We start from the raw sequence: 23,666 nt of genomic DNA on the forward strand, positions 1-23,666 counted from the left end.
GCTCAGCCCTGCAACTACAGCACACACAACAGTCTCCACTGTCTTTTATATTATATTGCTACACCTCTCACTCCCTTTAGTATACCCCGCACAATAAATATACTTGAGAAACCCCTTACTTTATATAAATTTATATATATATATATACACATACTTCATTATGGTCAACATTAAATATATTTTATATTTCTTAAATAATGTTATACATATTACATATACATACATATATCCATACAAATGAAAATTAATTATAACCCTGTTACATTCTCCCCCTGGTAATCCATTAATTTTAATATAACCGGATTACCACCCTTAACTTTAGTTTTAATCTTAACAAGGATAGTAATATGCACAATATGGCCACACATCAATCATATTATGGTGCACTACCCTTGGTACAATACTAGGTACTCCCAGTTCATTATAAGTGAGCATGGATGGAGGTTGACATATTCTCCTAGGCCGTTCCATAACTTGCTCCCCTATGCTTTCATTATATACAGCAGAACTGTAATCAGATCCTTCTGATGGCATATTTAATTCCAATGCTCCCAGAGTATCATTACTATCTTGCCCAAATTGTCCAATATTATCTTCAAAGTTTTCTCCAGAGAGGAATCCAATGGGATCATTGGTATTCTGCTCCTGAATAAACTCCTTAGGGTCAACATCTCTAATACCTTCATCTTTAAAATAGCATCCTTGCCCTGTAAATTCATCCTCTGACCCTTCTGTATCATGAGCCTCAATATTTTGCTCATATCCATTCTCTATGGTCCCCATATCGGAACTTGTCTTAAGATCAATTCTATACTTATTTAAACGAACTTCACGTCCTATTGGGAGTAAGTGTTGTCTATGGAAAGTTAATACAATTTCATCTCCATTTTCTGGCTTAATCTTATATACAGGTAGCCCAGGAAACTTTTCTATTATTATGAAGGGATCTTCTCTCCATCTGTTACTTATTTTAAATTTTCTAGGAGTCCCAAGTTGTTTCAATAATACTCTATCCCCAGGAGCCAAGACCTGATCGCGTACTTTCCTATCATAATGACTTTTATTTTTTATTTCTAGTTTAGTAGTAGTTTCATTAGCTAAGTCATACGCTTCTTTTAAGTCTTTTCTTAGTTTCTTAATATATTTAAGATGAGAAATAGCGGGTTTGTCACTATAAGATATTCCCATACACACGTCTATGGGAAGTCTAGCCTCTCGCCCAAACATCAAAGCATATGGAGAATATCCTGTAGCCTCATTTCGTGTGCAGTTATAAGCATGTATTAAACGATCAATATGCCTTTTCCAATGGTTTTTATCAAATGGGTTTAGGGTCCCTAACATATTCAACAAGGTTCTGTTAAACCTTTCAGGCTGAGGATTTCCCTGAGGATGATAAGGGGTGGTTCGTGATTTAGTGATCCCACAAATCATACAGAGTTCCTTAATCAGCTTACTCTCAAACTCTCTCCCTTGATCAGAATGTAATCGGTTAGGTAAACCATAATGAACAAAATATTTGTCCCATAGAGTATTGGCTACAGTATAAGCTTTCTGATTTGGTGTAACGTATGCTTGGGCGTATCTGGTAAAGTGATCTGTAATTATTAATATGTGGCATTTCTTTCCGGGTTCTACTTCTAATGTTAAAAAATCCATACAGACTAAATCCATAGGACCATTACTCTTAAAGTTTACTAACGGGGCAGATTGACTACTTACAGTTTTTCGTACTATACAATTTCCACAATTTTGGCAATATTCTTCTACCTCTCTCCTCATGCCAGGCCAATAAAACCTATCATATATTAGATTTAAGGTCTTATCATTTCCTAAATGGCCATGGTCATCATGTAATGCTTTCATTACCACAGATCGATATATCTTTGGTAATACTAGTTGGTATTTTTTTTTTTTACTCCTTTCAATTACCCGGTATAACAATCCATTGATTATCAATAGATGTTTCCTTTGTTTTTCCAATAACCGTACTCCCTCAGAAGCATTAGACACTACAGGGTCACCATTTTTGTTACTTTTATTTCTTGTTATTTCAGATATGATAAATCCAATGTCTGGATCTTTCCTCTGATCTGCCTGTATCTGGGTCTTCCTAAGTTTTGGCAACCCTTCTAATTCTAAATGACTCAACCAACAGTATGATAAAGGCAGAGCTTTTTCAGTGGCACCCAATGAACTTAATGATTCTCCTGGGGTATTTTTAGGAATTCGAAAAAACCCAAAGGGCAAATAAATGCGGTTTTATCTCTATCTTCAGGGCGCATGGGGATCTGGTAGAATCCATTCCGTAAGTCTAATACCGAAAACCATACACTTCCTTGCAAGCAGTCAAATGCTTCTTCAATTTTAGGAACTGTGTACTGGTCTGGAATAGTTCTTGCATTAAGGGTCCTGTAATCTACGCACATACGAATTTTCCCATTTTTCTTTTTAGCAATTACAATTGGAGAAGCATAAGGACTACGGGATTCTATTATAATTTGATTCTCTAATAATCCTTTTAAATGTAATCGGACATCTTCAAAATCTGCAGGAGCTATCCTGCGAGATCTTTCACGAAAAGGACTGGTATCTGTGAGTTCTATTATATGTTCTACTCCTTTTGCCTCTCCTAAATCCCATTCATCAGATGAAAAAGCCTTCCTCCTAATACCCAATTCACTTATCAATGAATCTTTGTCCTCTTTTATAATATCGCTATTTTGAAAACAAACTTCAAATTGACCCTTCTCCACCTCAAACTTATCTCTCGGTTGAATTACCCAAGCCTGTCCTGCTTCAGTAATCTGTTCCTTCCTATGCATATCCTGACACCATTTTGATAATTCACTGTACAAATGGGTATTAGTACCTATAATTACAGGAAGTTCATTCCTGCCCCCTTGGATCTCAGGACAAATTAGTGCAATAAAAGGGACCTGCAATGGCTTTCCAGGGATTTCTTTATCAAATTCGAGAGTAACTTGCACATATCCTAAGTAAGGATATTTGTTTACACTTAAACCCCAAATTATTAATCCATTAAGGGGTTGTATTTTCACATCTGATATGTGTTCATTATACCAGGATTCAAAAATAATCGACACTTGAGACCCACTGTCTAATAATACTTTACATTTATTCCCATTAATGGACGCAGAGACTATTGGTGTAGGACCCATCAGACCTTCTGGTATTTTCCCATTCCACCAGGAATTCCCCATAGCGCAGTAGCTGACTTCTAGGGGGACTGTGAGGGGTTCACAGTCCTCCCTCTCCCGTTTCCCTGCCCAGAGAGATTGTGGCTATTTAATGCTGTATTATTATCACTAACTCTTTGCGAAAAGTACCCCGTATCATCAGTGCATTCATAGGCCCTATGCCCTGACCTACCACATTTGAAACATCCTCGGCCTCGATTATTATAATTACTCCCCCTTCCCCTTACGGATATATTATCGTTTGTCCTTGATGAGAGACTGGAATTACTATTGGTTTGTAAAACCATAAACTGTTCTAGTTTTTTATTTTGTTCCTCTATCATTTTCAGTATTTTTTCTTCAAATGGATTCACTTCCACCATAGGTTGTATTACTTTTACTTTTTTTATAGTTTTCTCTCTCATTTCAATTAATGCCTCCTCTTGCTTTACCTCTTTTAACAGATCATTAAAAGTGGGAGGAGTCTTTCTTATCCCTGAACATCTTAACATTTGAGCCACAAAGTCAGTAGTCAAAGCTCCTCTAAGGAGCTGCTTTATCCTATTTCCATCCACTTCCTCTCTAGTTATACCTCCTTTATCAACTATTTTATACAAGAGTTTATCTATCCTAATCAAATAAGCACTAAATTTCTCCCCAGGTTCTTGGAAAGTATGATGGAATCTAGAGGTCAAATCTCCCACATCCTCTAACGTGCCATATGCATAATCCAAAGCTTCAAAATAAGTTTCTAATGTGGCTTGCGAATGGCTTCTTCTAGCTGCCTGAATAATCCCCATGGCTGGCCCCCTTAAACTCTCTACTACTCTTTGCCTTTTTATTTGATCAGGACATTGCCACTCCTCAGCTTGCTGAACAGCAGCTTCTTTCCATGCTTCATACGTTTCTTCCCCAAGTGGCACAGGCACTATTCCTGAAAATATTCTTAACCTCCTGTAGCTTCCCTCATAGTGCCATCTCTCTAACTGTGTGACCACTCTATCTACCATGGTCTCAAACTGCCCTCCATTTACATTAGCACCATCCCCCTGGGTATTGCTGCTCTCATTAACCCTCTCTGGGTTTTCAGCAGATGCTGAGATATGAGCACTAACTATTTCTTCCTCACTACTTTTAGGCCATATAATGCGCCACAATCTTCCAATTTCTCCCCCAGCTACAATCATTGTGGGTATCAACCTGGCATCTAACTCTTTTTCTGTTTCTATCAAAATAGCCACAACTCTCCCAGAATCCTCTCTCCATTTATCTATGATTTGCGGTTTATTTACTCCATACAATCTGTCTAAAGTCTCTAATACCACATCATCATGAATGTCAGAAAAATTTCCCCCTACTCCCATACATTTTTTTAAGTTTGTTCCTCTCTGTATACACCAATTGTATAACTCTTCTTCTGAAATCCTCTCCATTATAGTGTCCTGAATATTCGTCCAGCAGTGCCTCCAAAATGTAACCTTATCTTATCTCTTGATATAAATCACCAGTGCCTCCACCCAAGCTAATTGTTATTTTGGCTTGCCTGGGAAAGCCCTGCTATTTAAATATGTGTGTTAATTAACCTATACACATTTACAAAACTAATCACCTTAGTATAATAACATGTATAATACCTGTACTTCTTTTCTTCTTTCTTAGGATCAGACAATCACCACAATAACTTTATGGTAAGTATAATTTTATATAAGATATATATATTTTTAGGTATACTCAAATTACATACATATATAATTACTAATTGACAATATTCCTCTATCTAAACAACAATGCATATAATACTCAATGACAAATATTTTGTTCTCTAATTGAGTTACCCGGGTACTCTTAGTCTTTAATTGCGCAGTTGGGGCCCAATGAGTGTAATTTATCCTGTTGGATAAGTGTCAGTAATTAATCCTCCTGCATTACAAAGGATTGAAGATTACCAATACTTTGTATCCTGAAGCTTAAACTTGTTATTTAGTTATTTATAGTGGTCTATACAGTCTCCTCACTATAATAAATTCTTTCTGTAGAATATAATGCCTCTAATATCCTTGCTTTCCTTTTCTTGTATTCCCAGTGATGAATCTCTCTCTACTATGTAGCTAACAGATGGTAAGTATATTATTGTATACTTAATTGTTTATTATTGCTCGTCTGTAGATGAAGTCTCTTTACCAGTGTGAATATAAATATATACTATCAATATCTCCATTTCCAAAGTATGTTGTGTTTTAGTTAACTGGAACAAATAGTCTATTCTCTCCTGCAATTTCCTTTATCTGCTGTAGAGCTTATAACTCAACTGTAGTTAACTGTAAGTCGAACTAAGATTCCTTTACAATAAATACTTTGTTTTTCTTGCAGTAGTGTGTCTCCCTTTGCTGCTACTTTGTTTGTATTGCCACATATTTTGTAATTGTATCCATTCTGACTAGACTAGCTGGTTGCTTTTGAATGAATTATAAATCCTGTGCTGTCTGCAGTTAAATCATCTTCAGCAGCGTTATACAGTATGTCTCTAGGGCTAGTCAGTTATAGATTTGAGCTGAATACACTGAGATATATATATATTATACCGCTGTATGATTGTTAGAGTTCCTACTGGAAAGTGACTAAACTAGGCAGTATGCAAAGCTGATGGTAAATACATAGTCATTATAGCTGCCTGAACTGAAATATGTTCATATAGTAGTGTAACTGGTGAATAGGTGCACAGCAGGTATAATTTTTACAGACCTTAGATGCCTTCCGTAAGTGCCTCCTGACACTTACTATTATTCAGGTAGATAGCCTCACCCCAATGGCTTCTCATTGGTGGGCAGTGGATTCAGCTATAGCTTATTTAGTAGATGAGTGCTGGACAATCGCCGCTGCTTACACCGGTCCCAGCTATCACCGGCTCTCCTTATCTTCACGGCTCTGACTAGCCGCACGTCTCCGCTTCTTCACGGCTCCTGATAGCCGCGCCGGTATCCGCTCCCCCGGCTCTCCTTGTCTTCACGGCTCTTGCTAGCCGCGCCGGTCTCTGCTCTCACCGGCTCTCCTTGTATTCACGGCTCTGGCTAGCCGCACGTCACCGCTTCTTCACGGCTCCTGATAGCCGCGCCGGTATCCGCTCCCCCGGCTCTCCTTGTCTTCACGGCTCTTGCTAGCCGCGCCGGTCTCTGCTCTCACCGGCTCTCCTTGTCTTCACGGCTCTGGCTAGCCGCACGTCACCGCTTCTTCACGGCTCCTGATAGCCGCGCCGGTATCCGCTCCCCCGGCTCTCCTATCTTCACAGCTCTTGCTAGCCGCGCCGGTCCCTGCTCTCACCGGCTCTCCTTGTCTGGCTGCGCTACCCTGACTTCCCGGCCGCCGCTGTAATGTTTACAGCTTGTTACAGCTCTTAGCGGCCACCGGAGAGACCTAGGTACCAGCACGGCAAGGGGGATCTGCAGACTGACTGACCGCCGGCGGGGAGCACCTTTATACACTACTTCTAGCAGCGCGTGGGGACCATTCCTTTGCACACGGCCTCCCTTACCTGCGCGAGGTGGCCACCACCTCTTTGCACACGGCCTCCTTTTTACCTGCGCGAGGTGACCCTTCTGCACACGGTACCATCTACCTGCACGAGGTGGGGAAACAAACCCCTCATACTTGACAGCTATATTATTTACCCTGCGCATCATTAGTGCTCAGCCCTGCAACTACAGCACACACAACAGTCTCCACTGTCTTTTATATTATATTGCTACACCTCTCACTCCCTTTAGTATACCCCGCACAATAAATATACTTGAGAAACCCCTTACTTTATATAAATTTATATATATATATACACATACTTCATTATGGTCAACATTAAATATATTTTATATTTCTTAAATAATGTTATACATATTACATATACATACATATATCCATACAAATGAAAATTAATTATAACCCTGTTACAAGCGGATAGGAGGCTGGAAACTACCCTGAAAAGTATATACACTCATACTGGTGTTATACTGCGACCGGCAATAGCCTCAGCCTGGATGTGCAGTGCTGGGGTAGTGTGGTTGGATTCCCTGACTGAAAATATTGATACCCTGGATAGGGACAGTATTTTATTGACTCTAGAGCAATTAAAGGATGCGTTTCTTTATATGCGAGATGCTCAGAGGGATATTTGTACTCTAGCATCAAGAGTAAGTGCGATGTCCATATCTGCCAGAAGAAGTTTATGGACGCGACAGTGGTCAGGTGATGCGGATTCCAAAAGGCATATGGAAGTATTGCCATATAAAGGAGAGGAATTATTTGGGGTCGGTCTATCGGATCTGGTGGCCACGGCAACTGCCGGCAAATCCATTTTTTTACCTCAGACCCCCTCCCAACAGAAAAAGACACCGTCTTTTCAGCCGCAGTCCTTTCGCTCCTATAAAAACAAGCGAGCAAAAGGACAGTCTTATCTGCCGCGAGGCAGAGGAAAGGGTAAGAGAGGGCAGCAAGCAGCCCCTGCCCAGGACCAGAAGCCCGCCCCGGGTTCTACAAAGCCATCAGCATGACGCTGGGGCTTTACAAGCGGACTCAGGAGCGGTGGGGGGTCGACTAAAGATTTTCAGCAATCAGTGGGCTCGCTCACAGGTGGACCCGTGGATCCTGCAGATAGTATCTCAGGGTTACATGTTGGAGTTCGAAAGGTCTCCCCCTCCCCGGTTCCTAAAGTCTGCTTTACCAACGTCTCCCTCAGAAAGGACGACGGTATTGGAAGCCATTCACAAGCTGTATTCTCAGCAGGTGATAGTCAAGGTACCCCTTCTACAACAGGGAAAGGGGTATTATTCCACACTATTTGTGGTACCGAAGCCGGACGGTTCGGTAAGACCTATTCTAAATCTGAAATCCTTGAACCTGTACATACAGAAATTCAAGTTCAAGATGGAGTCACTCAGAGCAGTGATAGCGAATCTGGAAGAAGGGGACTTCATGGTGTCCCTGGACATAAAAGATGCTTATCTGCATGTCCCAATTTACCCCTCACACCAAGGGTATCTCAGGTTCGTGATACAAGACTGTCATTATCAGTTTCAAACGCTGCCGTTTGGTTTGTCCACGGCCCCTCGGGTCTTTACCAAGGTAATGACCGAAATGATGGTTCTTCTACGAAGAAAAGGCGTATTAATTATCCCTTACTTGGACGATCTCCTGATAAGGGCAAAGTCCAGAGAACAGCTGGAAGTCGGTGTAGCACTAACCCAAGTAGTGCTTCAGCAACACGGGTGGATTCTGAATCTTCCAAAATCTCAATCGACCCCGACAACACGTCTGCTGTTCCTGGGAATGATTCTGGACACGGTTCAGAAAAAGGTGTTTCTCCCGGAGGAGAAAGCAAGGGAGTTATCCGAACTGGTCAGGAACCTCCTAAAACCAGGAACTGTGTCAGTACATCAATGCACAAGAGTCCTGGGAAAGATGGTGGCTTCTTACGAAGCAATTCCATTCGGCAGATTCCATGCACGAACATTTCAGTGGGATCTGCTGGACAAATGGTCCGGATCGCATCTGCACATGCATCAGCGGATAACACTGTCACCAAGAACAAGGTTGTCTCTCCTGTGGTGGTTGCAGAGTGCCCATCTGTTAGAGGGCCGCAGGTTCGGCATACAGGACTGGGTCCTGGTGACTACGGATGCCAGCCTACGGGGCTGGGGAGCAGTCACACAGGGAAGAAACTTCCAGGGTGTATGGTCAGACCTGGAGACGTCTCTTCACATAAATATACTGGAGCTAAGAGCGATATACAATGCTCTAAGCTTGGCAAAACCGCTGCTTCAGGGTCAGCCGGTGTTGATCCAGTCGGACAACATCACGGCAGTCGCCCACGTAAACAGACAAGGCGGCACGAGAAGCAGAAGAGCAATGACAGAAGCTGCAAGGATTCTTCGCTGGGCGGAAAATCATGTCATAGCACTGTCAGCAGTGTTCATCCCGGGAGTGGACAACTGGGAAGCAGACTTCCTCAGCAGACACGACCTTCACCCGGGAGAGTGGGGACTTCATCCGGAAGTTTTCCACATGATTGTGAACCGTTGGGAAAAACCAAAGGTGGATATGATGGCGTCTCGCCTCAACAAAAAACTGGACAGATATTTCGCCAGGTCAAGAGACCCTCAGGCAATAGCTGTGGACGCTCTGGTAACACCATGGGTGTACCAGTCAGTGTATGTGTTTCCTCCTCTGCCTCTCATACCAAAGGTACTGAGAATTATTCGGAAAAGGGGAGTAAGAACAATACTAGTGGCTCCGGATTGGCCAAGAAGAACTTGGTATCCGGAACTTCAAGAGATGCTCACGGAGGATCCGTGGCCTCTACCTCTAAGAAGGGATCTGCTTCAGCAGGGACCTTGTATGTTCCAAGACTTACCGCGACTGCGTTTGACGGCATGGCGGTTGAACGCCGGATTCTAAAAGAAAAGGGCATTCCAGAGGAAGTTATTCCTACCTTGATTAAGGCTAGGAAGGAAGTGACCGCACAACATTATCACCGCATTTGGAGAAAATATGTTGCGTGGTGTGAAGCCAAGAAGGCCCCAACGGAAGAATTTCAATTGGGTCGATTCTTACATTTCCTGCAGGCAGGATTGTCTATGGGCCTCAAATTGGGGTCTATTAAAGTTCAAATTTCGGCCTTATCAATCTTCTTCCAGAAGGAATTGGCTTCAGTGCCTGAAGTACAAACTTTTGTCAAGGGTGTACTACATATACAGCCCCCGATTGTGCCCCCAGTGGCACCGTGGGATCTAAACGTAGTTTTGGATTTTCTCAAATCTCATTGGTTTGAGCCTCTCAAATCTGTAGATTTGAAGTATCTTACATGGAAAGTAACCATGCTACTGGCCCTGGCTTCAGCCAGGAGAGTTTCAGAGTTGGCGGCTTTATCGTACAAAAGCCCATATCTGATTTTCCATTCGGACAGGGCAGAACTGCGGACACGTCCTCATTTTCTCCCTAAGGTGGTTTCGGCTTTTCACTTGAACCAGCCTATTGTGGTGCCTGCGGCTACTAGCGACTTGGAGGACTCCAAGTTACTGGACGTTGTCAGAGCATTAAAAATATATATTTCAAGGACAGCTGGAGTCAGAAAATCTGACTCGTTGTTTATATTGTATGCACCCAACAAGATGGGTGCTCCTGCGTCTAAGCAGACGATTGCGCGTTGGATCTGTAGCACAATCCAACTTGCACATTCTGTGGCAGGCCTGCCACAGCCTAAATCTGTAAAGGCCCACTCCACAAGGAAGGTGGGCTCATCTTGGGCGGCTGCCCGAGGGGTCTCGGCATTACAACTTTGCCGAGCAGCTACGTGGTCAGGGGAGAACACGTTTGTAAAATTTTACAAATTTGATACTCTGGCTAAGGAGGACCTGGAGTTCTCTCATTCGGTGCTGCAGAGTCATCCGCACTCTCCCGCCCGTTTGGGAGCTTTGGTATAATCCCCATGGTCCTGACGGAGTCCCCAGCATCCACTAGGACGTTAGAGAAAATAAGAATTTACTTACCGATAATTCTATTTCTCATAGTCCGTAGTGGATGCTGGGCGCCCATCCCAAGTGCGGATTGTCTGCAATACTTGTACATAGTTATTGTTACAAAAATCGGGTTATTATAATTGTTGTGAGCCATCTTTTCAGAGGCTACTTCGTTTGTTATCATACTGTTAACTGGGTTCAGATCACAAGTTGTACAGTGTGATTGGTGTGGCTGGTATGAGTCTTACCCGGGATTCAAGATCCTTCCTTAGTGTGTACGCTCGTCCGGGCACAGTACCTAACTGAGGCTTGGAGGAGGGTCATAGGGGGAGGAGCCAGTACACACCATGTGATCCTAAAAGCTTTCTTTAGATGTGCCCTGTCTCCTGCAGAGCCGCTATTCCCCATGGTCCTGACGGAGTCCCCAGCATCCACTACGGACTATGAGAAATAGAATTATCGGTAAGTAAATTCTTATTTTTCTCCAGAAACTCCCGCGTTTTTCCCAGAAACGGCTGCGTTTTTTCGCACACTCCCATAAAACGGCCAGTTTCCGCCCAGAAACACCCACTTCCTGTCAATCACACTCCGATCACCAGAACGAAGAAATTTCTACATAAAGCCGTGAGTAAAATACCAAACTTATTAGCAAATTTACTTGGCGCAGACGCACTGCGAACATTGCGCATGCGCATTAGCGACTAATCGCTCCGTTGCGGAAAAAAAATAACGAGCAAACAACTCGGAATGAGGGCCTTAATGCAACATCCCCTTACATTACATAGAAGCAATGTAGCTTGCATGCACATAACATACATAACCAGCCTGCAATACAAGCGTGTATATAGCCATAACATGATCTCCATTATATAGAACAGTCACGGCTGCCATCTGAAATTGTGGGGCCCGGTACACATAAAAAGGCAGGGCCCCCAGCACTCATAACGAACCCAATGCATCTTCCGCTTGATTTGTGGGAACACGAAGAAGTCGCAGGGGGCCAGGTCTGGACTGAGCAAGCTTCTGGATGCGTTCATGAGACAGAAAATCCACCACTTTCCTGGACTTGTGGGTAGGTACATTGTCGTGATGGAGAAGGGCACCACGAGTGTGAGTTCTTGGATGGTGCCTGGAAATGGGTACCAGTACTTGCAGCAGGTATTGGTTGGCGTACCAGTCCCCAGTGATGGTGCGCTGCTGCACGAGTGGTACGGTAGCTACATGACCAGTCTTGGCCACAAAAACAGCCACATTCTGCTTGGCCATGCTGTGCTCATGGTGGAACTTCGGTGATGGCACACCTCCAACTGGGCCAACTGTTGGTTGGTATCGGGGTCAAAACTATAAACCCAAAATTCATCGCCACTGATGATCTCCCAGACAAAGACTGAGCGACCGTCATCAAATCTAGACGGCATGTTGCGGCACCAAGTCACCCGAGCCTACTTCTGCTCTTGAGTCAGCTGATAGGGCACCCAGTATGTGGAAAGCTTGCACAGACCAAGTTTTTCGTGGAGTATCAAGCATATGGACCACGATGACTGGGCCACGGTCACCATGGTTTCCACCTCAACAATGGCTCGCATGGCAGCAACGTTGTCCTCTGGGATGGTGGACACAGACCGGCCACAATACATGTCTCCAAGGAACATCACCCGTGCCCAAATTCTGCAAACCACTCAAACACAGTGGTTCTGGATGGTGCTTCCTCCCCAAAAGCAGCTCGCATTTGGTCAAAATTCTCCTGCTGTCGCAGACCACTCTTGTTGTAGAAGATCATGGCTCTCCTGTGGTCTCTGTTGAGCCTCATAACGAGATAAGAACGTTGGACAGTAAATGAAGTGTTACTACCTGCGCTCACCTTGTGGAGTGTTTATAGTCTATAAATGCAGTATGCAATGCACAAAGGGCATGTTATAGTATCTTGCCCTTTATTGGGACACATACATAAAGTGCATGAAGCTCTCTATATCGTACTGTTAGTTATATACATATTAAATGCAGCGGGAAACAGTGGTGTACGCCGTGTATGAGCTTGTGATATAAACAAATAAATCAATAGAGCAATCAATTCAGTCACGGATGTTCCATGATGGTACCAAAGTTCTTGAGTATATAAAATTAGAATCAGAGCCTGTGAACCAGGTCTCTAATATCAGTGCCCGTGTCTCAAGTGTCCAAAAAGCAGAGAGATTCTCAGTCCCAATGGTGCACGAAGTCCCGGGGTCAGTGCAAAGTCCTGCAGAAAGTTCTGTGCTGGTGGGCCGGCATCCCAACCCATCAGGTGCATCAACTTTTCTGATGGTGGATGGCGATATGGATCTCACCTCCCAGTGAGTGCTGATCCGTAGGTTACTTCAGCCCCTTACCACAGTTCCCAATGGTGCCAGTTCCTGCTGGGGTGCACCGGTGTTCCTCCCTGCTGGTTGCAGTGGGGACCCGTCGAATGCTGCCCGAATCCCGGAAGTCCCGTTCCCATGGGATGCTGCTAACTCATCTATCTAAGAGGAGACCTAGATAAATGGATACCTGTGGGTGTTGGGGCTGGCTCCTGTGATCGGTGCCAGGAACTGCTGGTGCAGTATTGAGCTGCGTGTTCCAACGCGTCTCAGCCGTTTCGGATATTGTCAAGGAATAGGGCGTATGCAACAGGGTCCGAGTTTGCCGGGGATGCGGAATGCCGGCCGGTCTTGGTAGTTTTTTTAAAGCAGCAATAATTTACAAGGCATGGGTTTGCCTGGTAAAAGATTGCTGCTTTAAAAAATACCTCTGAAATCGGCCACCCCCCTGCACCTCGGGCAAACTCTGACCCTATTTCATACGTCCCATTGTGTCTACTCTACCTATGCACTGCACACCTGGAAACTTACTGCACACCCCTTGTACTCCCAGCATCACAAATGTGGTAAACACACTGTCGTGACCACATAATGGTTACACAGAAACTCCACAGTGTGTGCAAACCAACCGCGCCAGGCTACCCTGTTACTCTGGCAAGAAACCAGATCCGAGACTGCAACAAACAGCTGGGCACTGGAGTAACAGGCTATGCGATGGCGGCAAGCCCTCTTCTCCTCCTGGGACCAGGCTGCAGCACTTAAAGAAAAAAAAAAAAGGGTCTGATTGTGGTGGGCCCCCTAGGATATCCAGGCCCCTTACTGTCATACCCCCGGAACCCCCTGATGATGGCCATGAAATAAAACTTGTTTGAAGTGCACTCTATACAAAGTGAAGTCCAAAGATCCAACTAGTAAGGGAAATAAGAATGGTCGGATGGTTCCTGTTAGCGTAAATAATTCTCAGTGAAAGGGTTATAAAGGCGTTCTATAAACAAGGCACGGTGCAATGAGATCATTGTAAATATATTAATCACCTTAAACTGGGCTTTAATAATAATAATAATAATAATAATAATAATAATAATAATAAAGGAAACAGTATGAAATACCTCCAATCAAAATCCCGACGGTCAAAATCCCGACAGCAATTGACCGACGGTCAAAATCCTGACAAGTTCAAAATTCCGACATCGAAAATGTCGACAGGTCAAAAAACAGACATGCGTTTTTCATTGTTTTTTTCCGTGTGTATGTCGACATAAGTCGGCATGGACACCATATAAGTGTACCGCTGCGCTCGCCATGCTTCGGGCACGGTGCCTCGCTGCGCTCAGCACACTATTATATTCCCCCTCCAGGGCCACTGGGATGGTAAAGTATGAACAAGTCAGTTTCAATTAAAAAATCATGAAAAACTCACGTCGACTTTTTGACCTGTCGACATGATAAATGTTGGTATTTTGACCTTGTCGGTATTTTAAATGTCTGTATTTTGTCCATGTCAGGATTTTGACCGTCGGTCAACGGTTGTCGGTATTTTGACCGTCGGTATTTTGATTGTCGATAAATTGGCTGCATCCCTAATATAATAATATAATAAAGCCCTAAGTAAGCCCTTTGTAGATGGCAGACTGGAGGACAGACCCTATGTACAGTACATTTCTTAATGAATAGTTTTATTGGAAAGGCCTCTGATGAACTGAACACAAACTCACCACAAGCCACCCGGTTCGGAGGAATAAAACCACCCCGAAAATATTGATCATACAAGACGTGAAGACGCCATCCCAGGTACCAAACAGAATCGGCTCCCAGACGAAGAGCTGAATCTTCCACCACGGCTGAGACCGCAACTGTGAGACACGAGGGAAGAGAAGAGAACGAGGGGGAAGAAAAACATCACAAGACGTGCAAGAGGAGGCCGGGGGTAAACTGCGTTGGACCGTCCCATACACGCAACTCACCTGGGCGTCCTCATGGAACAGGTCCGTGATATTTCCATTCTCAGTCATGTTTCCGTTCGGAGGAGCTTTGATGTTCCCATTCATGTCTGCAAGATGTAGTGTTGATGCCACAATTATGTCACCTGTAGAGAGTGACGTGATAGGACCAGCCAGGACGTGACTCCTCCCTCTGCGTCATGTCACTATTACAAAAAGAAGACCTATAAATGGCGCACGAGTGATCAAATTCGAACAAAGCATAGATATTAGCGGGGCAGCTACAAAGTTCCTGTGAATAACTAGGAACGAGAACAGAGTACTGGCCCAAAATAATCAGACTTGTTATACAATATCTCAGTATCATTTTCTCCACCAAAGTGGGGTATCCAATTACTTGTGGTCAATGACCGTGGCCAATTGTATCGCTGGGGGCTATCCTATTAGCCCCGATGCGGCGCACGCCCCCCGATGCTTCAGGCACCCGATGCACAATCTGCGATACTCGTGCTGCCAGAGCCGCGATAAAACATGGATTCGCACAAACGCGGGTCCATATTTGAGCGATGAAAACGGCCTCTAATTGGATAACGCAATAATGACCATCGGTCATTTATCGCAAATCCGGCTGTTTTTATCGGCCTAAAATGGATCGGGGCTAATTGGATACCCCCTCAGTATTTTTATTTTTTTATTGCACTCCGTACAAAACTATTAAATTAATGTTCAACATCACAGGTTAATAATAATAATAATAATAATAATAATAATAATAATAAATAAGAATTTACTTACCGATAATTCTATTTCTCGTAGTCCGTAGTGGATGCTGGGAACTCCGTAAGGACCATGGGGAATAGCAGCTCCGCAGGAGACTGGGCACAAAAGAAAAGCTTTAGGACTACCTGGTGTGCACTGGCTCCTCCCCCTATAACCCTCCTCCAAGCCTCAGTTAGGATACTGTGCCCGGACGAGCGTACACAATAAGGAAGGATTTTGAATCCCGGGTAAGACTCATACCAGCCACACCAATCACACCGTACAACTTGTGATATGAACCCAGTTAACAGTATGATAACAGAGGAGCCTCTGGATAGATGGCTCACAACAACAATAACCCGATTTGTTTACAATAACTATGTACAAGTATTGCAGATAATCCGCACTTGGGATGGGCGCCCAACATCCACTACGGACTACGAGAAATAGAATTATCGGTAAGTAAATTCTTATTTTCTCTGACGTCCTAGTGGATGCTGGGAACTCCGTAAGGACCATGGGGATTATACCAAAGCTCCCAAACGGGCGGGAGAGTGCGGATGACTCTGCAGCACCGAGTGAGAAAACTCCAGGTCCTCCTCAGCCAGAGTGTCAAATTTGTAAAATTTCACAAAAGTATTTGACCCTGACCAAGTAGCAGCTCGGCAAAGTTGTAAAACCGAGACCCCTCGGCAGCCGCCCAAGATGAGCCCTTCTTCCTTGTGGAGTGGGCTTTTACAGATTTTGGCTGTGGCAGGCCTGCCACAGAATGCGCAAGCTGAATTGTACTACAAATCCAGCGAGCAATAGTCTGCTTAGAAGCAGGAGCACCCAGCTTGTTGGGTGCGTACAGGATAAATAGCGAGTCAGATTTTCTGACTCCAGCCGTCCTGGAAACATATATTTTCAGGGCCCTGACAACGTCCAGCAACTTGGAGTCCTCCAAGTCCTTAGTAGCCGCAGGTACCACAATAGGCTGGTTCAGATGAAACGCTGAAACCACCTTTGGGAGAAATTGAGGACGAGTCCTCAATTCTGCCCTGTCCGTATGAAAAATCAGGTAAGGGCTTTTACAGGATAAAGCCGCCAATTCTGACACACGCCTGGCTGAAGCCAGGGCCAACAGCATGACCACTTTCCATGTGAGATATTTTAAGTCCACAGTGTTGAGTGGTTCAAACCAATGTGATTTTAGGAAACCCAAAACAACATTCAGATCCCAGGGTGCCACTGGAGGCACAAAAGGAGGCTGTATATGCAGCACTCCCTTAACAAACGTCTGGACTTCAGGCACTGAAGCCAGTTCTCTCTGAAAGAAAATCGACAGGGCCGAAATCTGGACCTTAATGGATCCTAATTTTAGGCCCATAGACACTCCTGCTTGCAGGAAATGCAGGAATCGACCCAGTTGAAATTCCTCAGTCGGGGCCTTTATGGCCTCGCACCACGCAACATATTTCCGCCAGATGCGGTGATAATGCTTTGCGGTTACATCCTTTCTGGCTTTTATCAAAGTAGGGATGACTTCGTCTGGAATGCCTTTTTCCTCTAGGATCCGGCGTTCAACCGCCATGCCGTCAAACGCAGCAGCGGTAAGTCTTGGAACAGACAGGGTCCCTGCTGGAGCAGTTCCCTTCTCAGAGGTAGAGGCCACGGGTCCTCTGTGAGCATTTCTTGAAGTTCTGGGTACCAAGTCCTTCTTGGCCAATCCGGAGCCACGAGAATAGTTCTTACTCCTCCCCGCCGTATAATCCTCAGCACCTTGGGTATGAGAGGCAGAGGAGGGAACACATACACTGACTGGTACACCCACGGTGTTACCAGAGCATCCACAGCTATTGCTTGAGGGTCCCTTGACCTGGCACAATATCTGTCCAGTTTTTTGTTGAGGCGGGACGCCATCATGTCCACCTTTGGTTTTTCCCAACGGTTTACAATCATGTGGAAGACTTCTGGGTGAAGTCCCCACTCTCCCGGGTGGAGGTCGTGCCTGCTGAGGAAGTCTGCTTCCCAGTTGTCCACTCCCGGAATGAACACTGCTGACAGTGCTATCACATGATTTTCCGCCCAGCGAAGAATCCTTGCAGCTTCTGCCATTGCCCTCCTGCTTCTTGTGCCGCCCTGTCTGTTTACGTGGGCGACTGCCGTGATGTTGTCCGACTGGATCAGCACCGGCTGACCTTGAAGCAGAGGTCTTGCTTGGCTCAGAGCATTGTAAATGGCTCTTAACTCCAGGATATTTATGTGAAGTGATGTCTCCAGGCTTGACCACAAGCCCTGGAAGTTTCTTCCCTGTGTGACTGCTCCCCAGCCTCGCAGGCTGGCATCTGTGGTCACCAGGACCCAGTCCTGAATGCCGAAACTGCGGCCCTCTAGAAGATGAGCACTCTGCAACCACCACAGGAGAGACACCCTTGTCCTTGGGGACAGGGTTATCCGCCGATGCATCTGAAGATGCGATCCGGACCATTTGTCCAGCAGGTCCCACTGGAATGTTCTTGCGTGGAATCTGCCGAATGGGATTGCTTCGTAGGAAGCCACCATTTTTCCCAGGACCCTTGTGCATTGATGCACTGATACTTGGCCTGGTTTTAGGAGGTTTCTGACTAGCTTGGATAACTCTCTGGCTTTCTCTTCCGGGAGAAACACCTTTTTCTGGACTGTGTCCAGGATCATCCCTAGGAATAGAAGACGTGTCGTCGGGATCAGCTGCGATTTTGGGATATTGAGAATCCAACCGTGCTGCCGCAGCACTCCTTGAGATAGTGCTACTCCGACTACCAACTGTTCCTCGGATCTTGCCCTTATCAGGAGATCGTCCAAGTAAGGGATAATTAAAACTCCTTTCCTTCGAAGGAGTATCATCATTTCGGCCATTACTTTGGTAAAGACCCGGGGCGCCGTGGACAATCCAAACGGCAGCGTCTGAAACTGATAGTGGCAGTTCTGTACCACAAACCTGAGGTACCCTTGGTGAGAAGGGTAAATTGGGACATGGAGGTAAGCATCCTTGATGTCCAGAGACACCATATAATCCCCTTCTTCCAGGTTCGCGATCACCGCTCTGAGTGACTCCATCTTGAATTTGAACCTCTGTATGTAAGTGTTCAAAGATTTTAGATTTAAAATAGGTCTCACCGAGCCATCCGGCTTCGGTACCACAAACAGCGTGGAATAATACCCCTTTCCCTGTTGCAGGAGGGGTACCTTGATTATCACCTGCTGAGAATACAGCTTGTGAATGGCTTCCAATACCGCCTCCCTGTCGGAGGGAGACGTCGGTAAGGCAGACTTTAGGAAACGGCGGGGGGGGAGACGTCTCGAATTCCAATTTGTACCCCTGAGATACCACCTGAAGGATCCAGGGGTCCACTTGTGAGTGAGCCCACTGCGCGCTGAAATTCTTGAGACGGGCCCCCACCGTGCCTGAGTCCGCTTGTAGAGCCCCAGCGTCATGCTGAGGACTTGGCAGAAGCGGGAGAGGGCTTCTGTTCCTGGGAACTGGCTGTTTGCTGCAGCCTTTTTCCTCTCCCTCTGCCACGGGGCAGAAATGAGGAGCCTTTTGCCCGCTTGCCCTTATGGGGCCGAAAGGACTGCGCCTGATAACATAAGAAGACGCCGTATTGAGAGGCTACCTGGGGTAAAAATGTGGATTTCCCAGCAGTTGCCGTGGACACTAGGTCCGATAGACCTACCCCAAATAACTCCTCCCCTTTATAAGGCAATACTTCCATATGCCTTTTGGAATCAGCATCACCTGACCACTGCAGCGTCCATAACCCTCTTCTGGCAGATATGGACAGCGCACTTACTCTTGATGCCAGTCGGCAAATATCCCTCTGTGCATCACGCATATATAAAAATGCATCTTTTAAATGCTCTATAGTCAGTAATATACTGTCCCTATCAAGGGTATCAATATTTTCAGTCAGGGAATCCGACCAAGCCACCCCAGCACTGCACATCCAGGCTGAGGCGATTGCTGGTCGCAGTATAACACCCGTGTGAGTGTATATACATTTTAGGATATTCTCCTGCTTTCTGTCAGCAGGTTCCTTAAGGGCGGCCGTATCAGGAGACGGTAGTGCCACCTGTTTAGACAATCGTGTGAGCGCTTTATCCACCCTAGGGGGTGTTTCCCAACGTGCCTTATCCTCTGGCGGGAAGGGGTATGATGCCAATAACTTTTTAGGAATTATCAGTTTTTTATCGGGAGAAACCCACGCTTCATCACACACTTCATTTAATTCCTCAGATGCAGGAAAAACTACAGGTAGTTTTTTCTCACCAAACATAATACCCTTTTTAGTGGTACTTGTACTATCAGAAATGTGTAAAACATTTTTCATTGCCTCAATCATGTAACGTGTGGCCCTACTGGAAGTCACATTCGTCTCTTCATCGTCGACACTGGAGTCAGTATCCGTGTCGGCGTCTGTATCTGCCATCTGAGGTAGCGGGCGTTTTAGAGCCCCTGATGGTCTTTGAGACGCCTGGACAGGCACAAGCTGAGTAGCCGGCTGTCTCATGTCATCAACCGTCTTTTGTAAAGAGCTGACACTTTCACGTAATTCCTTCCATAAGCCCATCCACTCAGGTGTCGACTCCCTAGGGGGTGACATCTCCATTATAGGCAATTGCTCCGCCTCCACATCATTTTCCTCCTCATACATGTCGACACAGTCGTACCGACACACAGCACACACACAGGGAATGCTCTGATAGAGGACAGGACCCCACTAGCCCTTTGGGGAGACAGAGGGAGAGTATGCCAGCACACACCAGAGCGCTATATATATGTTGGGATAACACTATACAGAGTGTTTTTCCCCTTATAGCTGCTGTTTATCTTATACTGCGCCTAATTAGTGCCCCCCCCCCCCTCTTGTTTTACCCTTTTCTGTAGTGCAGGACTGCAGGGGAGGTTCAGGGAGACGTCCTTCCAGCGGAGCTGTGAGGGAAAATGGCGCCAGTGTGCTGAGGAGATAGGCTCCGCCCCCTTCTCAGCGGACTTTTCTCCCGCTTTTTTCAGGAATCTGGCAGGGGTTAATATACATCCATATAGCCCTGGGGGTTATATGTGATGTATTTTAGCCAGCCAAGGTGTTCATATTGCTGCTCAGGGCGCCACCCCCCAGCGCCCTGCACCCATCAGTGACCGGAGCGTGTGGTGTGCATGAGGAGCAATGGCGCACAGCTGCAGTGCTGTGCGCTACCTTGGTGAAGACTGATGTCTTCTGCCGCCGATTTTCCGGACTTCTTCTTGCTTCTGGCTCTGTAAGGGGGCCGGCGGCGTGGCTCTGGGACCGGACTCCGAGGCTGGGCCTGTGTTCGGTCCCTCTGGAGCTAATGGTGTCCAGTAGCCTAAGAAGCCCAAGCTGGCTGCAAGCAGGCAGGTTCGCTTCTTCTCCCCTTAGTCCCTCGATGCAGTGAGCCTGTTGCCAGCAGGTCTCACTGAAAATAAAAAACCTAAAACTAACTTTTTCTAAGAAGCTCAGGAGAGCCCCCTAGATTGCACCCAGCTCGGTCGGGCACAAAAATCTAACTGAGGCTTGGAGGAGGGTCATAGGGGGAGGAGCCAGTGCACACCAGGTAGTCCTAAAGCTTTTCTTTTGTGCCCAGTCTCCTGCGGAGCCGCTATTCCCCATGGTCCTTACGGAGTTCCCAGCATCCACTAGGACGTCAGAGAAATATTATTATTATTATTATTATTATTAACAACAATAATAGTTTGAGAATGTTTTACTAAACCAGTATATTGTATGTTGTTATAGATGCTGCAGACAAACAAACGCCGTAGACCACAGTTTCCCAAACTCGGCCTTCAAGGCACCCTAACAGTCCAGGTTTTCAGGATATCCATGCTTCTGTATGGATGGCATAATCAAACTGGCTGAAATACTAATTAAGTCACCTGTGCGCAAGCATGGATATATTTAAAACCTGAACTGTTCGGCAGCCTTGAGGACAGAGTTTCGAAAACCCGGTCGTAGACAAACAGTAACAACATTAACTGTACATATACCACAAACAGACTCAATGCAACTTGGCGAACTTGTAATATTTACACATAATTACTTGCAATAAATGGCTCTATATATTTTAGTCAGCGTTCTCAGCTTCTAGTTCTTACACATTCCATACTTACTGGCAAACAGTGTTGTGGATACTTATAAGGAGGAAAATGTAAAACCTGAGCCCGTACAGTCAAAAGCCACGAGCAGGATCCCTGACGGCAATACACGCATGAAGTATGAACCGCAAATATTGACTTTGCTATAAAGTGTAAATTAGTATAGTACCCCTCCCCGCACACAGTGTCTGAGGTGCTGTACCCGGCCGGCATAAAGTAGGTGCCCGCTAATCATTCTACCACATATCCGAGAGACACGACGGGGTCTCCTGAAACCCCCACGGACAGAGTTTATACTGCTAACATTACACAGGAGAGGGAATAACCGGCAAGCCGACGATTACGTGTCAAAAATTTTGGTGGGAAAAAAAAAATGCACAAAAGCAAGTCAAGGCATGCCGTCTAACGAATACCTGCAACAGAGAAAGCATGCCTCTAATAGACACAAACGACTTATTATAATGACACGTTACATTATAATATAATGAAAGTTACATGTCAATGATGAATGCATAAATGTAAAAAATACATTCATGTAAAAAGTATCATTCAGGTCAGATGTGAAGCGAGAAAAAAATACTTTTTTACAAATAAAATTCTTGTTCCAAGCATAGAGGGGCGGAAAGATGGGTTTTGGGGAGGGCACGGAGACCGGACTTATTACCTGGATTTTTTAATTTACATAAAGACGGAGTATGTGAACCAGCGTTAAGCAGAGATTGTATCGATCTATCATACATGTCTCTACACATTTCCCCTTCAATAAAACAGAATGACAAATGCACGTTATGGGATTGACATTCTTTAAAATCTTGTTTCCCATCAGAATGAAAGCTACGTCACTGAGTGACAATATTATACATACATACATACAGACATCTGTGTTTTATGCTGGAGACACCTCATACATGTAAAATCTATTTACCTTTATTAGACGGTGAAACCCAAAGTCCAGCCCAGTTAATAAACAGAGATTAAGTGATATTTACTATGATCTGACTCGGATCGTGGGTAACCCAGCACGCCAATGTAATATTTGCTGTCCTCATTCATACGGACGCACCTGTTTATACGAGGTGTCGCACATTTTTGTGAATCAAAACTGCAGAATCTGCCGGAGGTAAAAAATAATTTCCTCTGGTATTTGGCACCAATGTTATAAAAAGAATGTCAATTAAATTGCCCTGATCATCTGACATGAAAAATAGCACATGCTGCACTTGAAAACCTTGTAAGTGTGGGGTAGGGGGAGGGGGGCAATAATATGCAAATGAGGGGAAGAGAAACACATTCCACAACATTCAGATTGTTAACGAGTTAAGAAGCTCCAATCCCACCCCCAAGCGCTATCACTTTGGGGAGAGGGTAAGCGGGCAAATGCTTATCTCAACAACTCACTATTTTGGGGTTTACAGACACGGACAGTTTTATATGGCGGCAGAAGCAGCGTCACCTTAATCGCTACCTTGAGACAGTTACAAAAACAGGGGGTTCTCAGCCAGGTTCCAGTCCATGGATAGACAGTGTCTAGTTAGTTAGACAGTCAATAAGTCGACCCGTATGGTCAACATGCTATAGGTCGATATGGTCAAAAGGTCAATAGGTAAAAGGTCAACTGTGCCTAAGGTCAATAGGTACAAAAGGTCATGTTTTGTGGATTATTGTCTGTGGAAATAGAAGGGATAATTACTGACCCAGCAAAACAAATGAACTCACCTGGGCACGATTCAAAGGGTTGGGTACAGCATCCCAACGGCCAGTATGTATTCTAAGGCTAACCTTACATCTAA

General features: G+C 45.1%; 1 protein-coding gene across 2 annotated transcripts in view; it reads right to left on the minus strand.

The window, feature by feature from the left end:
* SLC12A8 (solute carrier family 12 member 8) overlaps positions 1–23,666 on the minus strand; it is a 106,640-nt gene that overhangs the window by 56,079 nt on the left and 26,895 nt on the right. For both annotated transcript variants that reach the window (XM_063932776.1, XM_063932775.1), the window contains exons 3-4: positions 15,009–15,190; positions 14,760–14,897 (exon numbers count right to left, since the gene is read on the minus strand). In XM_063932776.1, coding sequence (XP_063788846.1) covers positions 14,760–14,897; positions 15,009–15,092 — 222 coding nt within the window. In that variant the 5' untranslated portion in view covers positions 15,093–15,190. The remainder of the gene's footprint in view (positions 1–14,759; positions 14,898–15,008; positions 15,191–23,666) is intronic.

Source organism: Pseudophryne corroboree, chromosome 7, assembly GCF_028390025.1.
Source record: "Pseudophryne corroboree isolate aPseCor3 chromosome 7, aPseCor3.hap2, whole genome shotgun sequence".
Taxonomy (NCBI): Eukaryota; Metazoa; Chordata; class Amphibia; order Anura; family Myobatrachidae; genus Pseudophryne; species Pseudophryne corroboree.